We start from the raw sequence: 21,925 nt of genomic DNA, 5'->3' as shown, positions 1-21,925 counted from the left end.
GGGCTGTTGCGGGCCGTATTAAACCGCCCCGCGGGCCGCAAATGGCCCGCGGGCCGGACTTTGGACATGCCTGATCTATATAGTCTCTTTGTTTCTTCCCTGGCTTTCAAAAGACATTTCTTCTGATTAGGTAAAGCAAATGAGGAAGAAAAAGCAGGCAGACTTTGTAAAGCTGTGGGACATTATTACAAAACAAGGATGGGTAACTGCAGGCTTTATATTAACTGACAGACCAATAGTTTCCCTTCACGTTCAGATAATTTTGCTATATTGTTATTACATTGTGCATTATTGTGATTCTCTCTACATAACAGTTTGAATTGCTGTAGTATTTACCACACTGTAGTCCAATTAGATCATATTTATACAATACTGAGTGTTAAGCTAAGGTGACAAAAGCAGTTAAAATTATAGTTTTCTAGGCTCCAGAATCGATAAAAATGGTAAGTGTGCAAAAGTGATTTAGAGAAGACTAACAAAGGGCAAAAAGGCACATTGAGAGGTCTGGACAAGTTCATGGAAAATTCAGATGTTTCAAGTAAGAAAAAAATAAAATAGAAAGATCATCCCAGCATATTCTCTGTTATGTTATAAGGATGTGAGAATGGACTTTGCACAAAGAAATAAAGAAGAAGATTGACTTCTTTGAGCTATAGGGTTGAAGAAGATTACCGTATATCACATTCCTTGGACAACCAAGAAAATAAACTATTCAGTAAGAGAAGAAATAAAGTTAAAATGTTCTTTAGAAGTAAAGATCATGAAGCAAACTCTTCTATACTTTGGATACATCTGAAAGACTGATGGAAGCAATAATCAGATAGATGAAAGTAGGATAACAGGCTGATAGCAGACGAGATGGGGTACTGGAATCATAGATATGGCACCTGCAAGAATTGCATAATATGGCAAAAGGCAGGACAGCTTGGAGACCTTTTATCCCAAGAGTCACCAGGAGTCAGCTATGACTCAACAGAGCTTAACAATACAAGGATTAAGCTCTGTTAATGAAGATGCCCAAGCAGGCAGAAATCCTTTTACACTTAATACAAAATAAAGCAATGCAAATTTTTGAAGGGCACGCTTCATTAAAAAAAAGCTTTGATGAAATAACTCTATTAAGACAATTTGCATATTAAAGTGGAGACCCACTTTAGTGCACTGACTTGAAACAGGTGACTGAAAAGCACTTTGCAGAATTTCAAAAAGCGTTACAGATTTAATTAGTTTTCTATTGCTTCTGAAATTGTTACAAACAATTCTGAAATTGTTACAAACTCTGGAGAGGGAAGAAGTTGAGTTGATATTTTGGCTTTTTGATTTAAGATTGAAAGAAACCAGATTATTACCTGAAGGTGTTACAAAGAAATATTTGGATGGCGTCAGCATATTAATAGTACTCAGTTCCAAGTCTTCGCCTGACATTAGTAGTAGAATGGAATATAGAGGTATGCCATATAATAGTCCTATTTCAAGGAGCAACAGTCTTCAAGCAACATCATTCAGAATTTAGGTTATCGATAGAATGGAATAATTGCAAAGAGGTGTTGTCCATTCCCAATTCTAGATGATCCATATCATGATTGATGATACTGAAAACCATTAATAAGTCAATAGCAACTAACAGGATTATATGCTTTCTGAAAGTCTCTAAAAATCATCGATTAGACCAGCAAAGGAAATATCACTCATAGTCTACTTTTAAGCAGTTTGAAATGGGCCAAAATATCTGCTTTCATGAGAACTATCTACAACTGAGAGCTTACACCATTTTGAGCCCTTCAACCAACCTTGAAAGATTAATTTGGCCTATATTGCCCTTCTTTGAGTGATCTAATTCAGGCTTTTTTAAAAGAGTTATTTCTTATTGCCTCCTTTCAACAAGAAGGTTGTTTGCCTTCCTTTAGATTCTCTTTTATCTGTAATAAACTAAAATCGATAAACAAATTGGGTAAAAATCAATAGGACATGCAGTGGAACCTACCATTCCAAGTAGCTTATCCCTATAAAAAGATGTAATAAAATATTTCCCCAAAATCTGAATTATAACAGCACAATTCCCCAAAGTTCTCTAGCAGAATGATAGGAGCAGTGCAGTCAGCTCCCCCCCATCTGAAAAAACTCAGCAAGCTGCAAAGCAATATATGTTAAAAAAATACTTTTTGCTGCATATATATTCATAGTATAACCCAACAAAGGAATAGATCATCATGGAGAAATGTGATCACTAGGAATCAAAGATGACTTAGTAGCGTATAACCAAGTAATCAATCAATCCTAACCCATCAAGTGGGCTTTATATCTTTTTTTTACTGAGTTTGAATTAAATCTTCCATCTGCTCTATAACTACCTGCTTTACAGGTTCAAGTCCCACAGTTCATCAATACATCAGGGACCACATTTGAGGCAGTTCAGAGAGGACATTTGTGAATTACGATATGAATTCCCCTTATAAGTTCATTATTCCAGCTATTAATCAGAGCATCCACAGAGTTGCTGATCAGACTGATCAAAACCCTTCAAATGGCATTTGGAATTTATTTGGAATCCAAATAAATCCAATTGCCTTTTTGGCAGGTTATCCGACAGATCACGACCCTTATAAAAATTAGATGTTGCTAGTAATCCAGCCTTAACACCATGATGGTCTGCCCATAGTCATGGGGAGACATGAAGGATTTAACATGTATCATATGTTGACACTGTGATTAGTTTGGATAAACCATTGTTGTCATGATTGCTATGGTTCCTGAGCCATTCCAAACAAAACACTCAAATGGATATGAGGCTGGGGAATTCCAACATCAGTTCTGAAAAACGTCTGAACAGATGAGTAAGAAATCCCATTAAGTTGTGAGATGGGTAGTCCTAACAGAATCCTCAGGCTGTTCCTAGTCACAGAACTGAAATTTGCACAATTTCCTTCTCAGTCTCTCAGCCTGCTCTACTAGTGGGAAGTAGCTAGTCCCATACAACCTTCCTACTTCAGTCTGCCAGGTCTCTATTACTCTATTACTCAAGCCTAATCAAATCTCTAAAGATATGATATATTCCATTACATATCCAACTTATTCATGATTTCTTAGGCACCACTGAGCGCTAGTTACTAAAGGAACAAGTACTGTACTTGCTATTTTGATCTTCCTTCAGTAATAACTTTCAGCTTTTCTATGGACATTCCAATAATCTCTTCAATCTTCTGTATTTTCTTTATTTATTAATGTTTTTTGTTAAATTACTTCAGGCTCTTGGAAAATTTCAGAAAGCCTGGACTCAGTTTTCAGCAGCCATTCATTGTGATCCTAGCTGTCACATTGCTTATGATGGACGTGCTATAGTCTGTCTACAGATGGGGGACATTTTTGCTGCTTTTCAAGATACAAATGCTGCACTAAAGGTAAATAGTTGTTTGTAACTGATCAAGACTGAAGATTTTCTGCCCTTTTTAATTAATGCCTTCCTCGGAGTTTGGGTTATTCTCGCTCACAAGGCCTTTTCAGGTACTCAGAAAATGCAAGCCGGGGCCTGAAGACCTGGCTCTTCGAGCTCTCGGGCCCAGACTGAGGAGAAATTTTTAATTTGGGGTTCTTTTTAATTGAGTACAGGGTCAATTTAATATTTTTTAATTTGGTTCTTAATTTTTGTATTTTGGATTTTTAATTCCCTGTAAACCGCCCTGAGTCCTCAGGGAATAGGGCGGTATATAAATATAAATAAATAAATAAATAAATAAATAAATAAATAAATAAATAAATAAAAGGGAGAAATGGGAATAGGTGCTCCTTCCTGTCCCCAATCCCTTGCTGTTTTAGAGCTGTGTTTTTCAAATTTGGCAACTTTAAGATGTGTGGACTTCAATTTCCAGTATTCCCCAGTCAGCATGGGGAATTCTGGCCTGAGTGAAGTGCCTCATCCTAACCAGCCTTCTGGGACACCTTTAAACCTGGCTTTTTCATCAACCTTGGGGTTCCTCTGGTAAGCCTACAAGATGGCTGTATGATATCAAATGATGGTTGTTCTCCCACATTCTTGTTTTTGTAAATATTTTTTTTTATTTATGTTTATGTGTTTTATGGTTTAAATTGTTAATACATTTGTATGTGCCCAGAGTCATATTTTATGAGATGGGCAGTTACCTAAATTAAATAAACAAATAAAGTTTGATAGATATGCTTCCAGTGCTAGGAACTTTTAAATTATTTTTTAAAGATGTAGCACCCACTGGAACACGTTTTACATCTCTCTCATGCACTGTTACCCCATTATGAAAGAGGGATTCAAGTATTTTGGGCCATAGCTTAAAACCACCTACCAGATTAAGATATACTTTATACATGTACTGCGTCTTATACATCTTTTATGAATTTTAATCTAAAATCTAATTTGTCTGCATTTCAGATAATCACTAACGCAGAATTGCTTACAAATCGAGGTGTGATTAATCAGTTCATGGGATATTTAAACTGTGCTATGCGTGACTATCAGCAGGCTATCACCATTGACCCCAATTATGCTTTAGCCTATTTCAATGCAGCCAATGTCTACTTTTTAAACAAGCAATTCTCACAGGTTTGTATTTGGTTCTGTGCTGGCATAGTGGGGGTTTTTTTAATCTCCTTTGGGCAAGCTTTTTTAAAATTATAACTACCAATTGCTCATTTTTGTCTTTATAAAATATAAGTGAATAATAATACAAATTTCAAATATATGTTGTTTTGTTAGCTGCGAAGTCGTGTCCGACCCATCGCGACCCTATGGACAACGTTCCTCCAGGCCTTCCTGTCCTCTACCATCTTCTGGAGTCCATTTAAACTCACGCCTACTGCTTCAGTGACTCCATCCAGCCACCTCATTCTCTGTTGTCCCGTTCTTCTATTGCCCTCAATCTTTCCCAGCATTAGGTTCTTCTCCAGTGAGTCCTTCCTTCTCATTAGGTGGCCAAAGTATTTGAGTTTTAGTTTCAGGATCTGGCCTTCTAAAGAGCAGTCAGGGTTGATCTCCTCTAGGACTGACCGGTTTGATCGCCTTGCAGTCCAAGGGACTCGCAGGAGTCTTCTCCAGCACCACAGTTCAAAGGCCTCAATTCTTTGGCGCTGAGCCTTTTTTATGGTCCAGCTTTCACTGCCATACATTGCAACTGGGAAGACCATAGCCTTGACTATACGCACTTTTGTTGACAGGGTGATGTCTCTGCTTTTTAGTGTGCTGTCTGCTTTTTAGTGTGCTGTCTAGATTTGTCATGGCTTTCCTCCCCAGGCGCAAGCGTCTTTTAATTTCTTGGCTACAGTCCAGTGATCTTGGAGCCCAGGAAAATAAAATCTGTCACTACCTCCATTTCTTCCCCATCTATTTGCCAGAAATTGAGAGGGCCGGATGCCATGATCTTGGTTTTCTTAATGTTAAGTTTCAACCCAACTTTTGCACTCTCCTTCTTCACCCGCAACAAGACGTTCTTCAGTTCTTCTTCACTTTCTGCCATTAGAGTGGTATCATCTGCACATCTTAGGTTGTTGATATTTCTTCCGGCAATTCCAACTTTTGATTCATCTAGCCCTGCCTTTCTCATGATGTGCTCTACATATAAGTTAAATAGGCAGGGCGACAGTATACAGCCTTGCCGGACTCCTTTCCCAATTTTGAACCAATCAGTGGATTGGATTTTAAGCATAACTTTACTAGCATGAGAAATGAGTGCAATGGTGCGATAGTTTGAACATTCTTTGGCACTGCCTTTCTTTGGAATTAGAATGTAAACTGATCTTTTCCAATCCTGTGGCCACTGTTGAGTTTTCCAAATTTGCTGGAAAATTGAGTGTAGCACTTCAAATATATACTGCATAATTTTTTTTAAAATTCCATTTATATCCCGCCCTTCTCCGAAGACTCAGGGCGGCTTACAAGCTTAGCAGTAGCCTTCATTCTGTGTATATGCCTGCTTATTAGGGCTTTCATACACCCACCAAGTGGCATTATTACAAAGTCAGCTTAATTGCCCCCAACAATCTGGGTCCTCATTTTACCTACCTCGGAAGGATGGAAGGCTGAGTCAACCTTGAGCCTGGTGGGACGCGAACCTGCACTAATTGCAGGCAGTGTTACTTAAGGAGGCATTAGCCCACTGCTCCACCAAGGCTAAATATCTGAGTTGACAATCTTGAATGTCAACTTAGTTATTAATAAACTTCAATGAGTAAATGAAATGAAAATAATTCCTTGAAAATATATAATCCTAGGCCAAGTAATTTAAGGAAATTTAACTAAGTTATTGTTATGATGATGATGATGATGATGATGATGATGATGATGATGATGATGATTTATTAAATTTACATGCTGTCCTTCTCCCCAAGGACTCACAACAATAAAAAATTAAAAAACATAGAATACAAAGATTAAAAAAGAATTAAACAATAAATAAAGAAATAAAGGACAATTTAAGCCGATAAAAACCAAATTTAAAAAACCATGATCAGTCCAGGCCCGCTTGTTGGAACAACCATGTCTTCAGGTTGCGGCGGAAGGATCGAAGGTCAGGGGCCGTCCGCAGCTCCGGAGGCAGTTCATTCCAGAGGGTCAGTGCACCCACAGAGAAGGCTCTCCCCCTGGGGGTCACCAGCCAGCATTGCCTGGCCGACGGCACCCTGAGGAGGCCGACTCTGTGGGAGCGAACCGGGCAATGGGAGGTTGACATTGGCAGCAGGTGGTCTCGCAAGTACCCTGGGCCTAAGCCATGTAGGGCTTTAAAGGTCATTACCAGCACCTTGAATCACACCCGGAGGGCAACCAGAAGCCAATGCAGCTCGCGCAGGAGTGGTGCAACATGGGAGTATTGAGATACTCCCATAAGCACTGGTGCGGCCGCATTTTGCACCAGTTGAAGCCTCCGGGTGCACCTCAAGGGCAGCCCCATGTAGAGAGCATTGCAGTAATCCAGGCGAGAAGTGACAAGGGCATGGGTGACCGTGCATAGGGCATCTCGGTCCAAAAAGGGGCGCAACTGGCACACCAGGCGAACCTGTGCAAAGGCCCCCCTGGTCACAGCAGTTAGATGATCCTCCAAATTAAGCCGTGAATCCAGGAGGACACCCAAGTTGCGGGCCCTTTCTGAGGAGGGCAGTAGCTCCCCCCCATCAAAAGAGATGGAACATGTTGGACAATATGAGATGCCGGTATCCACAGCCACTCGGTCTTGGAGGGGTTCAGCCTGAGCCTGTTTCTTCCCATCCAGACCCGCACCGCCTCCAGGCACCAGGACATCACGTCAAGGGCATCACTGGGTTGGCTTGGGGTGGAGATAAACAACTGGGTATCATCGGCATATTGGTGATACCTCACCCCAAAGCCACAGATGATCTCACCCAGCGACTTCATATAGATGTTAAAAAGGAAGGGGGAGAGAACCGACCCCTGGGGTACCCCACAAGAAAGGGGCCTCGGGGTAGATCTCTGCCCCCCTGCCACTACGAATTGCGAATGGCCCAAGAGGTAGGAGGAGAACCACCGTAAAACAGTGCCTCCCACTCCCAACCTCTCGAGCCGTCGCAGCAGGATACCATGGTCGATGGTATCAAAAGCTGCTGAGAGGTCAAGTAGGACCAGGACAGAGGAGCAACCTCTGTCCCGGGCCCGACAGAGATCATCTACCAGTGCGACCAATGCCGTTTCCGTGCTGTAACCGGGTCTGAAACTGGACTGGTATGGGTCCAGATAGTCCGCTTCATCCAGGAATTGCGGAAGCTGACGCACTACAACACTCTCAACAACATTCGCTACAAAGCGAAGGTTGGAGACAGGACGATAGTTATTCAAGGAGGCTGGGTCCAGAGCAGGCTTCTTGAGAAGGGGCCTCACCACCGCCTCTTTTAAGGCGGAGGGGAAGACACCCTCCATCAATGAAGCATTGACAACTGCCTGGAGCCAGCCCCCTGTCACCTCCCCAGCGGCCGAAACCAGCCAGGACGGACATGGGTCCAGTAAACAAGTTGTAGTGCTCAGTCTATGCACGATCCTGTCCACATCATCCAAAGACACAGGGTCAAACTCACCCCAAATGGTATAACCAAGTTACTTGATTTTTTTTTTATCTCCAGGCCCTTTGGCCTCTTTAAAATATATCAGTACAATAAATTGTTTGTATTAGTTTTTTACTCATCGTAAAGTGGCAAGTGACTCACAGCCTACTTTTTGCAACTTGACTTTACATTTAGAGAAAAGGGAAGTCAGATGAAATTAAGATGTATCTGACTATCTCACACCAGGGACTGACAGTGTGCCGCATATAGATAACAGGCAGCAAGATTTTTTCACATATATAGAAAAACTATCAAAGATGTTGACATTTTGAATGCATAATTTGCAGAAATCTCAGAAGGGTAATAATGAATTTAATTTCTGGCAGCTGAGTCATTATAGGTAATCCTGAAAAGGTTTGACAGTTCTGTCTTTTTTGCACAATGGGTTGTAAAGAGAATGCTAGTTTATTTTTGCACATGTTTCAAACAAGTGGTTTCTTGTCAAGTAGAATAAATTTAAAAAACGCCTTCTTCACATTTTGCCTAAAATGACAGTTATGTCTTAAGGTCTGGGGGCTCCACGGGACTGGTGAACTATTGAACTATTTTCACTATTATTAACATCTCTTTGCCTAATATTTTTTCACTTTTAGTTTTGTTTGCTTTAGTTTTTAATGTTAATAATAGCAAAAGGCAGCCTTACTTGTAATAGCTTACATCTTGCAATGATATCTTTAAAATTGTTAAACAACATCAGCATTGACAAGTGGTTTGAAGATCTGTTAGTGGAGTCAGAAAAAAAATCATCTGGCAACTACAGAGCAACAAACTACATTTCAGCTGGTTGAGATTTCTTACATCATAGAAGACCATGAAGTGCAATATGTCACTGAAAATTCATTTTCTGCAAAAATGCAGAAAATGCATGGCAACCAAACTGGTATTATATTGGTGTTGCACTGAACTATCAATGTCTAAGCAAATAAAGTGTATGCATTACTATCAAATGAAGCAATATAGAAAGAATAGTCAATAAGGTAATCTGGGTACAATCAACTCATAGGTAACAGGCTAGTTCTCTCACTTTCCCTCTCACTACAGAAATATTAAATAGACCATTCTTATATTATTACAATGTTAGTACACATGTAAGACATCTCAATCAGCTGAATGTAGTTTGTTGCTCTGTAGTTGCCAAGAAAATTCTCAATGATATCCTTGAATGCTTTCCAGATGACTTTTTCTGACTCCACTAACAGATCTTCAAACCACTTGTCCTTGATGATGTTTCTTATATTTGGACCAACAAAAATGCCTTCCTTAATCTTGACATCATTCTTGGAAACATCTGTCTCAAATAATGAAAACCGTCCATGTCAGTACAGAAAACAAGGTTGTCAACCTGAACCTAATCGAACTGCCAACAATTCCTGCTAACTGTTTACTGTTAATAGTAAATAGTCCAACCAAAGAACCTCCAAGACCTCTCTCATCAACACTGACAATGCAAGCCTTTAAAATATAAATTGAGAGCAAACTCCATTCCTTACTAGCACTGAAGATAATACCTATTTTGGGTAATGAAACATCTGCAAGAAAACAACCAAGCTCAGAGAGCACTGAGGACCCCCTCTTTCAACCCTAAGTTACAACTATTATCCTTTATTGATAGCTTCCATTATACAAAAATTGCCCTTTCCTGTTTATAGGCCCAATATTTTTTTTTTGCTGAGATGAGATAATAATACTATGGTTTGTTTACAGCAATGTAGTTTTTTGTGCATCTACAGTTCAATTGTAGTGGAGATTAATGTATTTAAAAACATAAACCAAAAATATGGGGATGCAACAATGATTAGTCTGAATTCTCCAGAAGAAATGAGTGAACAAATGTTATAATTGGTGAGGAAAACAGCAAAGTAAAACAATATTGGCTTGCAGTACTAGTATAGGAGATCTCTTGAAGATCAAGTTAAGATGATAGCATTCTACTTATATTTTATCCAAGGTATTACTATTTTGACAAATCAACAATAATAATTAAACATTTTATTTAATTTTATAGGCAAATGACTATTATAACAAGGCCATAGAACTTGATCCCCAAAATGAATCTGCTTTCCTGAATCGAGCTATTACAAATACGCTCTTAAAAAAATTTGAAGAAGCAAAAACAGATTTTGAGAAGGCAATTTCCTTGTCTCCTTTGTCTGCAGCAATATATTTTAACAAGGCAAATCTCTACAGCATGTTACAGCAATATGAGCAAGCTGAGGAAGACATTTCAAAAGGTACTAATAACAAATTCTTGACACACTCATCACTTAAAATGGGTAGTACCAGACTACAGAATGAGATGGTTTGACATAATGAATCACTTGTTGGGGCTGGTGGGAGTGATGGGTGAATTATGCTGATATGAGGGTCTCCTTCATCATTTTGACAAATAGATCATCAGTGCTGCTCAAGCTTTTAGCACTAGCCATCTGTTCAGCATGGGAAATCCTTGCATCCTACAACAAATTGCAGTGTGCAGGTCTTTAAAGATCAGAGCACAAGGGATGATTTATTATCCTGCCCCACCACTTTTCACTGTCTATGCGTAGAGATTTACAAAATCCAAACATACTTTTTTGAGCTAATGCTAGGCCTCTTGCTTAGACTTTTAGTCATTGGAATTCATGTCTCACTGAATTGAGTCAACCAAAGAGAAATATAATCGATTAACTTTTAAAGAATTTCAAAGATGAAATGCATGCAGTATTTTGACTAGAAATGTTAGCTTGTAATTATTATTTTCTTGAGAAATCACCTAATAAAATGTTACCTTTTACAGCACTTTCAATTCAACCTTATGATGCCTTGATGTATAAACTCAGAGCTGATATTCGTGGCAAAATGGGATTAATTAAAGAAGCCATTGCTGATTACAAGAAAGCCATCAGCATCCAAGAGCTAATCAACAGCAATTGAAAAGATGAACACTAACAAATATTTATAGTAGTATTAAAAACTGGACAACATTTTCTGCTGGTATAGATAGCTTGCACTAGTGTTTTGTGCTTATCACAGTTTTAAAATATACACATTTCAGTATTTAATTGCAGAACTTGACAAGAAGCATTAAATAAAGCAAAACAATGTTAATGAATGAAGTAATGTTATTATTTATTATGTTAATACTTATATTCTGTTTTTCTACAGATAGCCATGTTTAAATTCAAATATCCTCAATGCAGTTACTGTAGAGCTAAAATAGAAATTCACAGTTTGCATTTTGCTTGGACCAACTGCATGTCTGGAAAGTCTGGTTCATGGGTCTGTCAGGTATTTAGCTTTTCCTATGCTTGCAAAGACCAGTCCTTCACAGACATCCTCCAGGGTTTTTTCCTTATTCTGTCTGAATAGATAAGCTTGTCCAGGCACAGTTTAAAATAACATGAATTTGGGGCTTAGCTGTTAGGTGTACAATAATTTAATAACTGGCTTTTTTGAACCTGACCAAGCTATCTAGTTAACACACCTTCTTGCAGAAGATTTGAAGGCTTTCTTTTCCTCACAAAATCTTGAACATTAATTCAGCCTAGAAGGAGAGAGGATAGACATTAATCGATATACTCACACAGTGTTTAAGAATCTATTGTTTCTTGTGATAGATTTGAAAATAAGTTCTGAATCTACTGAAATTGCTACAAAACTCCTTAGACATGAGGAAAAATGTTCTCTTCTGGCAGAAAGTACTGATGTAGACATTTTGGCAGCAGAAGAAATTCTTGACCCCAAAACCAAGTTTATTACAAATTGTAGAATGGATTGTAGTGATTCTTCTCTATATTGCAGGGGTGCAAACTCAATTTCATTGAGGGCCGCATCAGCATTGCGGTTGCCCTCAGGGGGCCAGGTGGGTATGGCCTGGGTGGGTGTGGCCTACTGTGTGGGTGTGGCTAAAGTGCATATGGCCTACTGGATGGGCATGGCCAGCTCTACATTGTTCGCATCAAGGGTGCCTATGGGGGCCTGGGCAGGAGTGGGACAGATCTGAGGGTCTCTGGCAGAAGGAGGGTCTCTGGGCCAGGGCCAAGGCAGTGGGGGCCGTTCCCTCACTGTTTCCAGGATGGCTTCATGGGCCGCATGAAACCACTTTGCGGGCCGGATCTGCCCCCCTGGGCCTTGTGTTTGACATGTCTGCTATATTGCCTTGGTGAGTCTGCACATCAAACATTACATTCAGTTCTGGATACAACATTTTAAGATGGACATTTACAAATTAGAAAGGACCTGCAGAAGAATAAGAAGGAAAAACAAATGAGAAAGAATGAGAGAATATAATTAGAGATGTGATAGTTGTGTTCAAGTATCTGATGGGTTGCCATGTAGAAGGAAGAACAGAATTGTTCCAGAAGATAGAACAAGAACCAGTGAATTTAAATTACAGAGAAATAGCTTTTGATTGGCCACCAGAATAATATTCCTAATGGCAAGAGCTGTTCAGAATGAGACAGACTGTCACAGGAAGCAGCAGACTTTCTGTAACTGGAGTTGTTTAAATAGAGGACAGGTGTCATCTATTGGTGATGCTGTAGTACACTAGTCAGAGAGTTGGACCAGAAGAGCTCCCATTTTTACATTCTGATTCTAGGCATTCTAGTTGTTATTGCTCTAACGTGAGCTAAATTAGCTTTTCTACAGTGAAGGGGACATAGAAACATTATATATATATTATGACATCCCAGAAGGCTACTGGACTGATTTTTTCCTTGAGGAAGAAGAAAACATTTCTGGATGATGTGTGTGTGGGGGAATGGAAGGATAGGTTCTGACAGGGTGTGGGGAGAGAATGGAAGCATTGTATTTCTTTGCAGTCATCTGCTCGTTAGCACTCTCTGAGAGCTGTTGAGGCCACTTCAGGGTTTATCTGTGCCCCATGTTTTATTATTTTTTTTATTATTATTTTTTATTATTATGCCATGTTTTGTTTTCAAAATTGTTAATCAACATTATATGAAACCATAAAACATGTTATTGTGGTTTACACAAGCATTTCACTAAGCCAGTAGAAAATAACCTTATAGTTTAGGTTGGCAAGTGGAATAAAACTATAAATATATCTGTCATGCAAAAAATTGCAGTATTTTGTTTTGCAGTGGATAATGTAGGTTAAAATAATTTAAACTAATAACTTACATGTTTTTATTCATTTTGATCAATTGAAATAAATTGAGCTTTAATACTTCATGATCTATTGTGAAGTTACAGTTGATATCATGGAGCATTTTCATAGGCCTTAAGAAAACTTTGCATCTAATGATATCTTGAATGTTATTAATGTGCTGCCATGACTCTTGAACAACTAAATTATTTATGTATTAAATGAGCAAGCAATCGATTTTGAAATAGTATGCAATGTTTGCATTCTGAGCAGGCATTATTAGGCAAATTGGTTTAAAAATAATAGAAGAAAGCAGAAATATGTAATGCCATCTATCAGAATCCGTTCTCAGTAGTATGTGGGAATAAGACATGCTAATGGGGTCCCTTTCAGTACAGTGTTATCTTGGAAGTTTTAGTTTATAAAGAACTGATCGCTAGTCATTCTTACTAGGGACATGAAAAACATTTCAACCTCAAAATGTTCTGAGAGTAAAATTGTCATAGTGCAGACAAAACATTTTGAGAATTTTGTTCCAGTCATGGGGTGTGTGTGGAAATCTTGGTGTTTCAAGAAGCACTGTCTTGAGTCTTTTAATTGCCATGAACACTTCAATAAGTCTGATATTTTGTAAGCAAATTCAGATAATTGACATATTTGATAACAGGGGTGTCAAACTGCCAGCTCGCAGGTCGGTTGCATCATACGGAGGCGGCACCCATCCCAGCTCCGGTAATGCAAAAAAAAATCATGATAGATCACATGTCATGTGACACAGCGAGTTTGACACCCATGGTATAGACCATCTCAACAATTCTGCAGACCTGGGATGCAAAACAAGGCATCAGCTAATGCTTCTGGAATAATTTTGTTTTCTATGACCAGAACACTGGTCAGTTTTTGCTTCAACGGAATAAATAACATTTTAGCAGTTTCATGTTTTGTTTTGAGGAATTGCACAAAGGTCCCTCCCTTAATTGTTGCCATCTGGCTTTGGAGGCATACCTCCTTGGTGGCCACCACAGTCTTAAAAGAGATCCTTGTCATTTTAGCTTTCCAGTGGGTGATGAAAACCTGGCTTTTCCATCAAGCATTGTGTTAAGGTGGATGGTGGTTGTGATGTTGAGTTGTGAGGCAGTTTTGTGCAGAACCTGGCAGGAGAGAGAAGGGTACTTTTGTTTTCATCCATGTTTTTATGGACTGTTGTGAGCTGCCTAGAATCATTATATGAAATAGTCATATAAATCCTGAAAGTAAAGTAAAATAAAATAAAATAAATACTAAGGAACAGGTTATTTAAGAAACATCCTCAGACATATCATTGCCTTCAGTTTTGTAGAAGCCACCTTGTTTGTGATATATATATATATATCTTATTGGTGCTTATTTTAGTAATGATTTGGTGGTTGTTGGGGAATCCAGTATAAGAAATTATCTACCTCTGAAATCTGGAGGACTTCTAATATATTGTATGTCTATTAACAACTAGTCAACATTGGGCTTAAATTATCTGACAAATAGTTCTTGGTTCTCAGATATCATAATGGGAATAAATATTCTGGCTTATCTGGAAAAAAACCTTAGGCTTCAAACTTGCCTTTGCATATTGAAATAATAGGGATAAATAGGGATCTCGGAGTCCTAGTAGACAATCACTTCAATATGAGCCAGCAGTGTGCTGCAGCTGCCAAAAAAGCCAACACAGTGCTAGGCTGCATTAACAGAGGGATAGAATCAAGATCAAGTGAAGTACTAATACCACTTTACAATGCTTTGGTAAGGCCACACCTGGAATACTGCATCCAGTTTTGGTCACCACGATGTAAAAAAGATGTGGAGACTCTAGAAAGGGTACACAGAAGAGCAACAAAGATGATTGGGGGACTGGAGGCTAAAACATATAGGGAACGGTTGCTGGAATTGGGTATGTGTAGTTTAACGAAGAGAAGGGTGAGGGGTGACATGATAGCAGTGTTCCAATATCTCAGGGGCTACCACAAAGAAGAGGGAGTCAAGCTATTCTCCAAAGCACCTGAAAGCAGAACAAGAAGCAACGGATGGAAACTAGTCAAGGAGAGAAGCAACCTAGAACAAAGGAGAAGCTTCCTGACAGTTAGAACAATTAACCAGTGGAACAACCTGCCTCCAGAAGTGGTGAATGCTCCAACACCGGAAGTTTTTAAGAAGAGACTGGACAGCCATTTGCCTGAAATGGTATAGAGTTTCCTGCCTGAGCAGGGGGTTGGACTAGATGACCTCCAAGGTCCCTTCAAACTTCATCATCATCATCATCATCATCATCATCATTATTATTATTATTATTATTAATTATTATTATTATTATACTATACAGGTAGTCCTCAACTTACAACTATTCATTTAGAGACTGTTTGAAGTTACAGCACTCGAAAAAATGACTTATGACCCTTTTTCAGACTTATGACTGTTACAACATCCCCATGGTCACGTGATCAAAATTTGGATGCTTGGCAGCTGGCATATATTTATGACAGTTGAACTGTCTGGTGTGGGGGGGGGCTGTCCTGTGATCACCATGTTAACCTTCCCAGCCAGTTTCTGACAGGCAAAGTCAATGGGGAAAACGACTGCATGATTGAGTTAACAACTGCAGTGACTCGCTTAACAACTTTGGCAAAAATGATCATAAAGTGGAGCAAAACTCACTTAACAACTGCCTTGCTTAGCAACTGAAATTTTGGGCTCAGTTGTGGTCACAAGTCGAGGACTACCCGTAATACTAAATTTATTTTCAGCTACTTTATTCATTTTCTTGCTTGCTTTATTCAGAAAGGAATAGGTGGGTGTGTATTTCTGTAGTTTATCATGCTAATGTTCCAGTTAACTACCAGTAGATGGCAATATAGAATTTCTATTTTTGTATAAATGAAGGATGAGGAATAACTGTATTTTGCTTCTACTTTACATATCTGTGGCTAATATATTCACCCAGAAATATCTGTACTGTATATCTTACATAATAAAATACAACTTTTTTTGCTATTTCTCTCTTCCTCTTTAATATGCATTACGAAACAAAGGATATATAAACACCTTGGCACAAATATAGTCTAGAGGGATTTATAGTCTAGATGGATTCCAAAAAGTGAATGATGGTTATATCAACAACTCTATTTTCTGCTAGCTAAGGTAATTGACCATAAATCCAAGCAGTCTTGGTTGTCTGAATATATAACTGCAAAATGACTACTGTGGTGGATCTTTCATAAATAAGAACACATTAATGCAATAGGAGGCATACAGAAATGAAGCAGCTAGAATCTATAGGAGGGGGGGAAACTAAATGCTAGCGGAATTCTGTCTGGGCGCCCCCCCCATTGAGGATAAAGTTAGAAATGGAAAAGCAGTGATATTTCTCCAAAGATTTATTGAAATGTATTCATTAATTTATTTATTGAGATTTATTAAGCATTTAGAAAGTTATCAAAAGTTCACCATGTATGCTAGAATTAAGTCTTGGGCTTCTGGAAGAACTGTTAAGGACAGAATCAACACGATATATCAGAAGATGTCAAAGAAATGAACTAATTAATGCTCCATTCTTGAAATAAAGGTTGTTACTGTAATATCAAAAATGGACAAGACCTTTAAAAAATCTTAGGGGAACGCAATACTGTTCTATATTTGGGGAATTCATTAATGTCTGAATTCCCAAAAGGTAGCAAGATGACTGTCAGTGTATTTCTTCATGCTTATGAAGTGCTCTGTTCTACCTTTTAAAAATATTCTCTTAATTAAAAAAACAGAGAATTTTAGAATTACCAAACTTTTTTGCAGCATTCAGGTATCTGGATTTTTGTAGTTTAGCTAGGCAGCTCAAGAGAAGCTAGCATGCCATATAATAAGTACTCCTTCAAGTATAATATATATTCCCAGCAAAGTGTCTGCCTCCTCAACATTTTACATCTCTATTGGCCAGAAATCTGAGGCTCATTGAAATAACTGGGCCAGACTAAATACAGATACAAAGCAAATATATTTAAAAGAGATTTCTCTTTAAATAGATTAAAAGTTCAAACTGTGAATATATGCTGGATTTGTCTTTGAAAGAAAAAAAGATATGCTTTTCTTTCCATGTTATTTAAAATCTTAGACAGGAGAGAAAAAGAAGTATGACTGCAAAGTAAACATATAAGAAATGATAGGCAGAAATGTGGTAAGTGAAGTATTTTTGTTGAAACCATTGAAACAAGCTAAATATAGTCTCCAAACCTTGCAGTGTGACTGCAAGTAAGTGAAGTGTGTTAAGAACTACCCTCAGCAGGATTTAAAATAATGACAAAGCATTCCAAAAAAGATATTCCTTTTGTCTCTGAAGCTCTGTGTCAATTTTGAATTAAAAGAGCTAACACTCTATTTTTCTATTATGTTTAAACAAAACAGAGCATTCTACTATTTGCAAAGAATTATCAATTAACTTCATGAAAATTAATTATATCTGCCTATTATGTATCCAAGAAAATATTCAAAAATTCTTACAAAATATTTGGGGGTTTGTCTGGAAAAATGGACTAGAAGGGCTGCTGAAACTTCTGAGGAAGCTAATTAGATACAACGTTTTAAAAGATTCTGACTTATGATGTTCAATAACTGGTTATTTTTGAATGGAGTTGAAAAGAATATTTTATCTTATTATAGCTAAGCAGGCAAGCCATTTATATCCATATGAAAAAAGGAAAACAAACTGCAGTATAAATAGTTCTAACAGAAGAGAATATCTGTGGCTCAGGGATGAACTGGAGTTCTTGATGCTTTTTGAGCAACTAACATCATGTGTTAGGTTTGCTTCTTGTTTATATACCTGTCCTATAATGCACAGTGGTGTGCCTTTATCTATAAAAATCATGTTCCTTCAGACAAGGTCTTTCTTTCTATGATAGCAAAAGTTCAGTTTTGAAGGAGCAGGAAAAAGTATTGACACTTTTGAAGTTTGGTATTGGAGAAGACTCCTGGAAAGCCAAGGCAACAAACAAAAGTATCATAGAACAAATGAATCAAAATGACTCACTCAAGGTGCAAATGACCAGACTCAAAATATATTTTGGACACAGTATGTGAAAACCCAGCTTCTTTGGGAAATCTGTCAACCTAGAAAGGGGGAAAGGAAGAGAAGAAAAGGTTGACCTGTGTCAAGATAAAGGGATCAGATTTCAATGGTGATGGGTGCATCATTGGGAGACCTGAAGAACTAGGTTAGGGATAGATCATTCTGGAGGACTATGAGTTTGCTAAGAGTTGACATTGACTTGACAGCACATAATAAATCCTGTTGCTGCTTTGTCTTATTTTCTTTGGCGTTTCACTGTTGAGTTAAGCTCCATGGCTAAACTAGCAAACTGTTCTTTCAATTGCTTTTTCTTCCTTTGATTATACTGCCCCTCTCTCCTCCACAATTTACCAGATAGGACTTTGAAGACATGGTGACAGAGCTGGGGAGCACCTGCAACCTTGGTAGGACCATCGATTGCTCCTAGGACCAAGAAGAAAGAAGAAGGGAGAAAGAGAGCGAAAATGTTGAAGAGGAGATATTGATGTGCATGAAAAATGTTACCCATGCTACAGCAGTCACATGGTAGCCATGTTTACTTTCATTTTATGAACTCTTAACCAGATCAACCATTTCCAGACATCAGTTCAAAACACTGACATCTTCAACTAGGGTATGGAACTGCATGCAGTTTCCAAACTGGTAAGATCCAACCTCTCCCAAGAGACCCATATGAAGTTAAAGAAAGAATAAATGAAAACCTAAGGTATAACTGTAAGATATTATGGTATGTGGTATGGCAATGAACAGGCATCACGCAGAACCTCCTTATGATACTATATGTTAAATAGGATCTGATGGTCCCTCCAGAGCTATTCCCCTTAAGAACCAGAAAAATAGTTTTGATAATATTTTATAAAGTTGATAACTTTGAACATTTTGATAACTTCAAAACTACCAAAAGGTACACCATCATTGACAAGGATACATTCATTCCTGATTCAGATCATTAACCAGAGGGACTATGGATATTTGATTCCAAATCAAGAGCTGAACATTAATTTAAATGAATCCAGATAGTCAGATCCTGTAAAATCTCCTAGAACTATGATACAGCACATTCTCTTTGTGATTAGGCCACCAAAAAGGAAAATTACAGCTGGGTCAATAATCAGATATAAGGGGACTTTTAAAGTATAGGTATTAATGGAAGCATGCTTGGATGCATTATTCGGTACACCGAATAGTTCTAGGTTATGTACAAAGGGTTCAGAATCAAGGAGGGCATTTTTGTTGCAACAATAAAAACAGTTCCACCCAACAGGAACTAGGACAGTATATAATTTGGCCAGGAGAGTAATTTCAGTAGCATATTTTCCCTCACATCATACGACCGGTGTTGGATTCTTTTTTGAAATAGCTTACAGAGTGCACTAGAATTGGGCAGCCAATAAATTTAAATAAATACATAAATAAATAATAAAGACAGGGATTGAAGTTCTTTGTGGAAAATGCTTTTCAAGGATTTCCCAACCAGTGGATGAATCTGTATATGTGCTTGTGAGCATGCTCAAAATTGACTGGTATTTTAATATGCTATACATCTCAGCCAATCTAAGCTGATATGCCTCTATGCAGTTTCATAAGTGATTGAAAAAAGAAGCACAGATTCCCAAGCTGTCAACAATATTAAGAAGATTCAACCTTATTTGACAACTTTATAGTAAACACGCAATATTCTACTTTCAGCTTTCTTTCAAGTCTACAGTACCATTTATTTAATATATTCTAATCCCACAACTTTCTTAAATAGCTCCAAATAACCTGCATATTCTCTTTTCCTTCCCTATTTTATTCTGACATTTCATAACAAAAATTAGAATGAGAGGAAATATATTTATACAGTTCTGAAATATATATACATCACCTTTTCAAATGAACTCTAATATTTCAGTTAATGAAGCCTATAATTCATTAAACTACAAGTGTAAAACCATCATATAATCACATAATAATACACAGTAATAGTGAAAATAACACAATCACATAATAATAGTAACAGTGAAAATCACATCAACCCCCCATATCCTGGAGCATGGTTACATTAATTTGACAATGAAATGCTCCCAAGGAGATAATCAGCACCTTGAGAGCACCAAACCTCACAGATTCTGCCTGACAACAAAGAGATGTGTAGGTTGGGGGCGGGGCTCAGAAAAGTCAAACTGGTGATCATGATTATGTCATTGAGTCTTATCCCTTTTTATCTTAAAAAACGGGCAAGGTTTCAGTTATGCTGTTACAGCTGCCATCTTCCCTTCACTTGTAAATCACAGCAGTGCATAAAAATACCATATATATTTTCATGTGGATTTATTTTTATCACATTTTGTTCAAATAACTATAGCAATAAAATGTACTGAAACACAAAATAACATGAAAAACTAAGGATGAAACTGCACAATATATTGAAAATGTAATGTATTACTGATCTACTATTTTGTTTTCTTTAGAATGTGCACACAATCACTATCAATGAAATAAACCTCTCAATCTTTAATCCTTGTCCTGCAGGCCCTCTTACCACCTCTGCAGACACATATTATTAGTGCAAGGGAGAAAGAAATTACTTACTGCAAAAATTAATCTCCTTTAAAATTCAGCAGCTGTATCCTAGAGCAGCTGGACTTTAGAAATATTTTTGAAATGACCATAAAGTATATATAACACAGTTATTCAGTTCTGACTTGACTTAAACATGCACAATTGCATTCAAGTTTTAGTAGTCTATTGATTTGCATTCTAGTTAACTTAAGAATTTCATGGCTAAGTGAGAATATGACGTACAATTTCCTTTTTAAAACCAACACTGTCCATAGTAACAGTTGCAACAGCTAACAATTCTTGCTATAAACCGAATCAGAGACTGGAAGGCATAGCTAAGTATTAAACATAACAATAAATTTAGTATTCAGCAAGACAATCAGAAGTTATACTTCTAATGAAGAGCTTTGAAGAGTTCAGAAACTTGCCTACTTGTTATGACTTTGAATTTGCCTAATGAAGAAATGCTGTAAGATGATACTCTGAAATGAAGAAAGATAAATCAATGAACATTAGGTAAGACAGAACTCTGTTTTGGCTTTAAGGAGATGTAAATTACAAGGCTAATGTATTTGGAGAATGATTACCCTTCATCTAGGCATTCCTCTTTACTCCACAGAACTGCTGAATATCACACGGTTGGACTGTTTATGTTCAAAAATAATTTCTTTCAATTAAGCTCATAGCTTAATTTCCATGGAATAAAAGTCATTTTGGAGGCCTGTTCTAATTAGATGGAAATATGACCTCCAGCCCCTTAATTAGAGCTGTCATAAACAATCCTTTGGGTATTACTAATTCAAAGTAATCTCGCATGCCCTCTCTGAGGCATTTAGTTTTTAACTTTCTAAGGAGCTGAAAAAACTTTCAGGATCATAAATTCTAAACTTACTCACCGAGAATTACATACTGAGAATTACAATGCAATTGCAATACTGCAATAGAAGAGTTTGTATTGTATACAATGGAAGCACCAAATGCCTCATGGAGAAGAATATCTTTGATTACTTGGATTTTGTTCCTGTGACTCTTTTAATCAGAAGCATATACCAGCCAATTGGAAGGTAGATGTTAGTAGCCAGAGGACCAAAGATTACCAGTCTACTTCATCCTCTAGGAATAAAGCTTGAATT

At 37.7% G+C, this 21,925-nt stretch overlaps 1 protein-coding gene across 1 annotated transcript in view; it reads left to right on the top strand.

Annotated features, from left to right (window-relative positions):
- The window catches only part of TTC6 (tetratricopeptide repeat domain 6), a gene marked incomplete at both ends in the record, with an annotated part of 60,211 nt that extends 49,225 nt beyond the window's left edge, over nt 1-10,986 (top strand). The window contains 4 exons of the mRNA XM_083354622.1: nt 3,246-3,398; nt 4,400-4,570; nt 10,079-10,304; nt 10,850-10,986. Coding sequence (XP_083210748.1) covers nt 3,246-3,398; nt 4,400-4,570; nt 10,079-10,304; nt 10,850-10,986 — 687 coding nt within the window. The remainder of the gene's footprint in view (nt 1-3,245; nt 3,399-4,399; nt 4,571-10,078; nt 10,305-10,849) is intronic.
- Nucleotides 10,987-21,925: the final 10,939 nt, after the last annotated feature.

This window comes from Vipera ursinii (genome assembly GCF_947247035.1).
Source record: "Vipera ursinii genome assembly, chromosome: 1".
Taxonomy (NCBI): Eukaryota; Metazoa; Chordata; class Lepidosauria; order Squamata; family Viperidae; genus Vipera; species Vipera ursinii.
The sequence above is the reverse complement of the archived record's forward strand: the minus strand, read 5'-3'. Positions and strand labels throughout refer to the sequence as shown.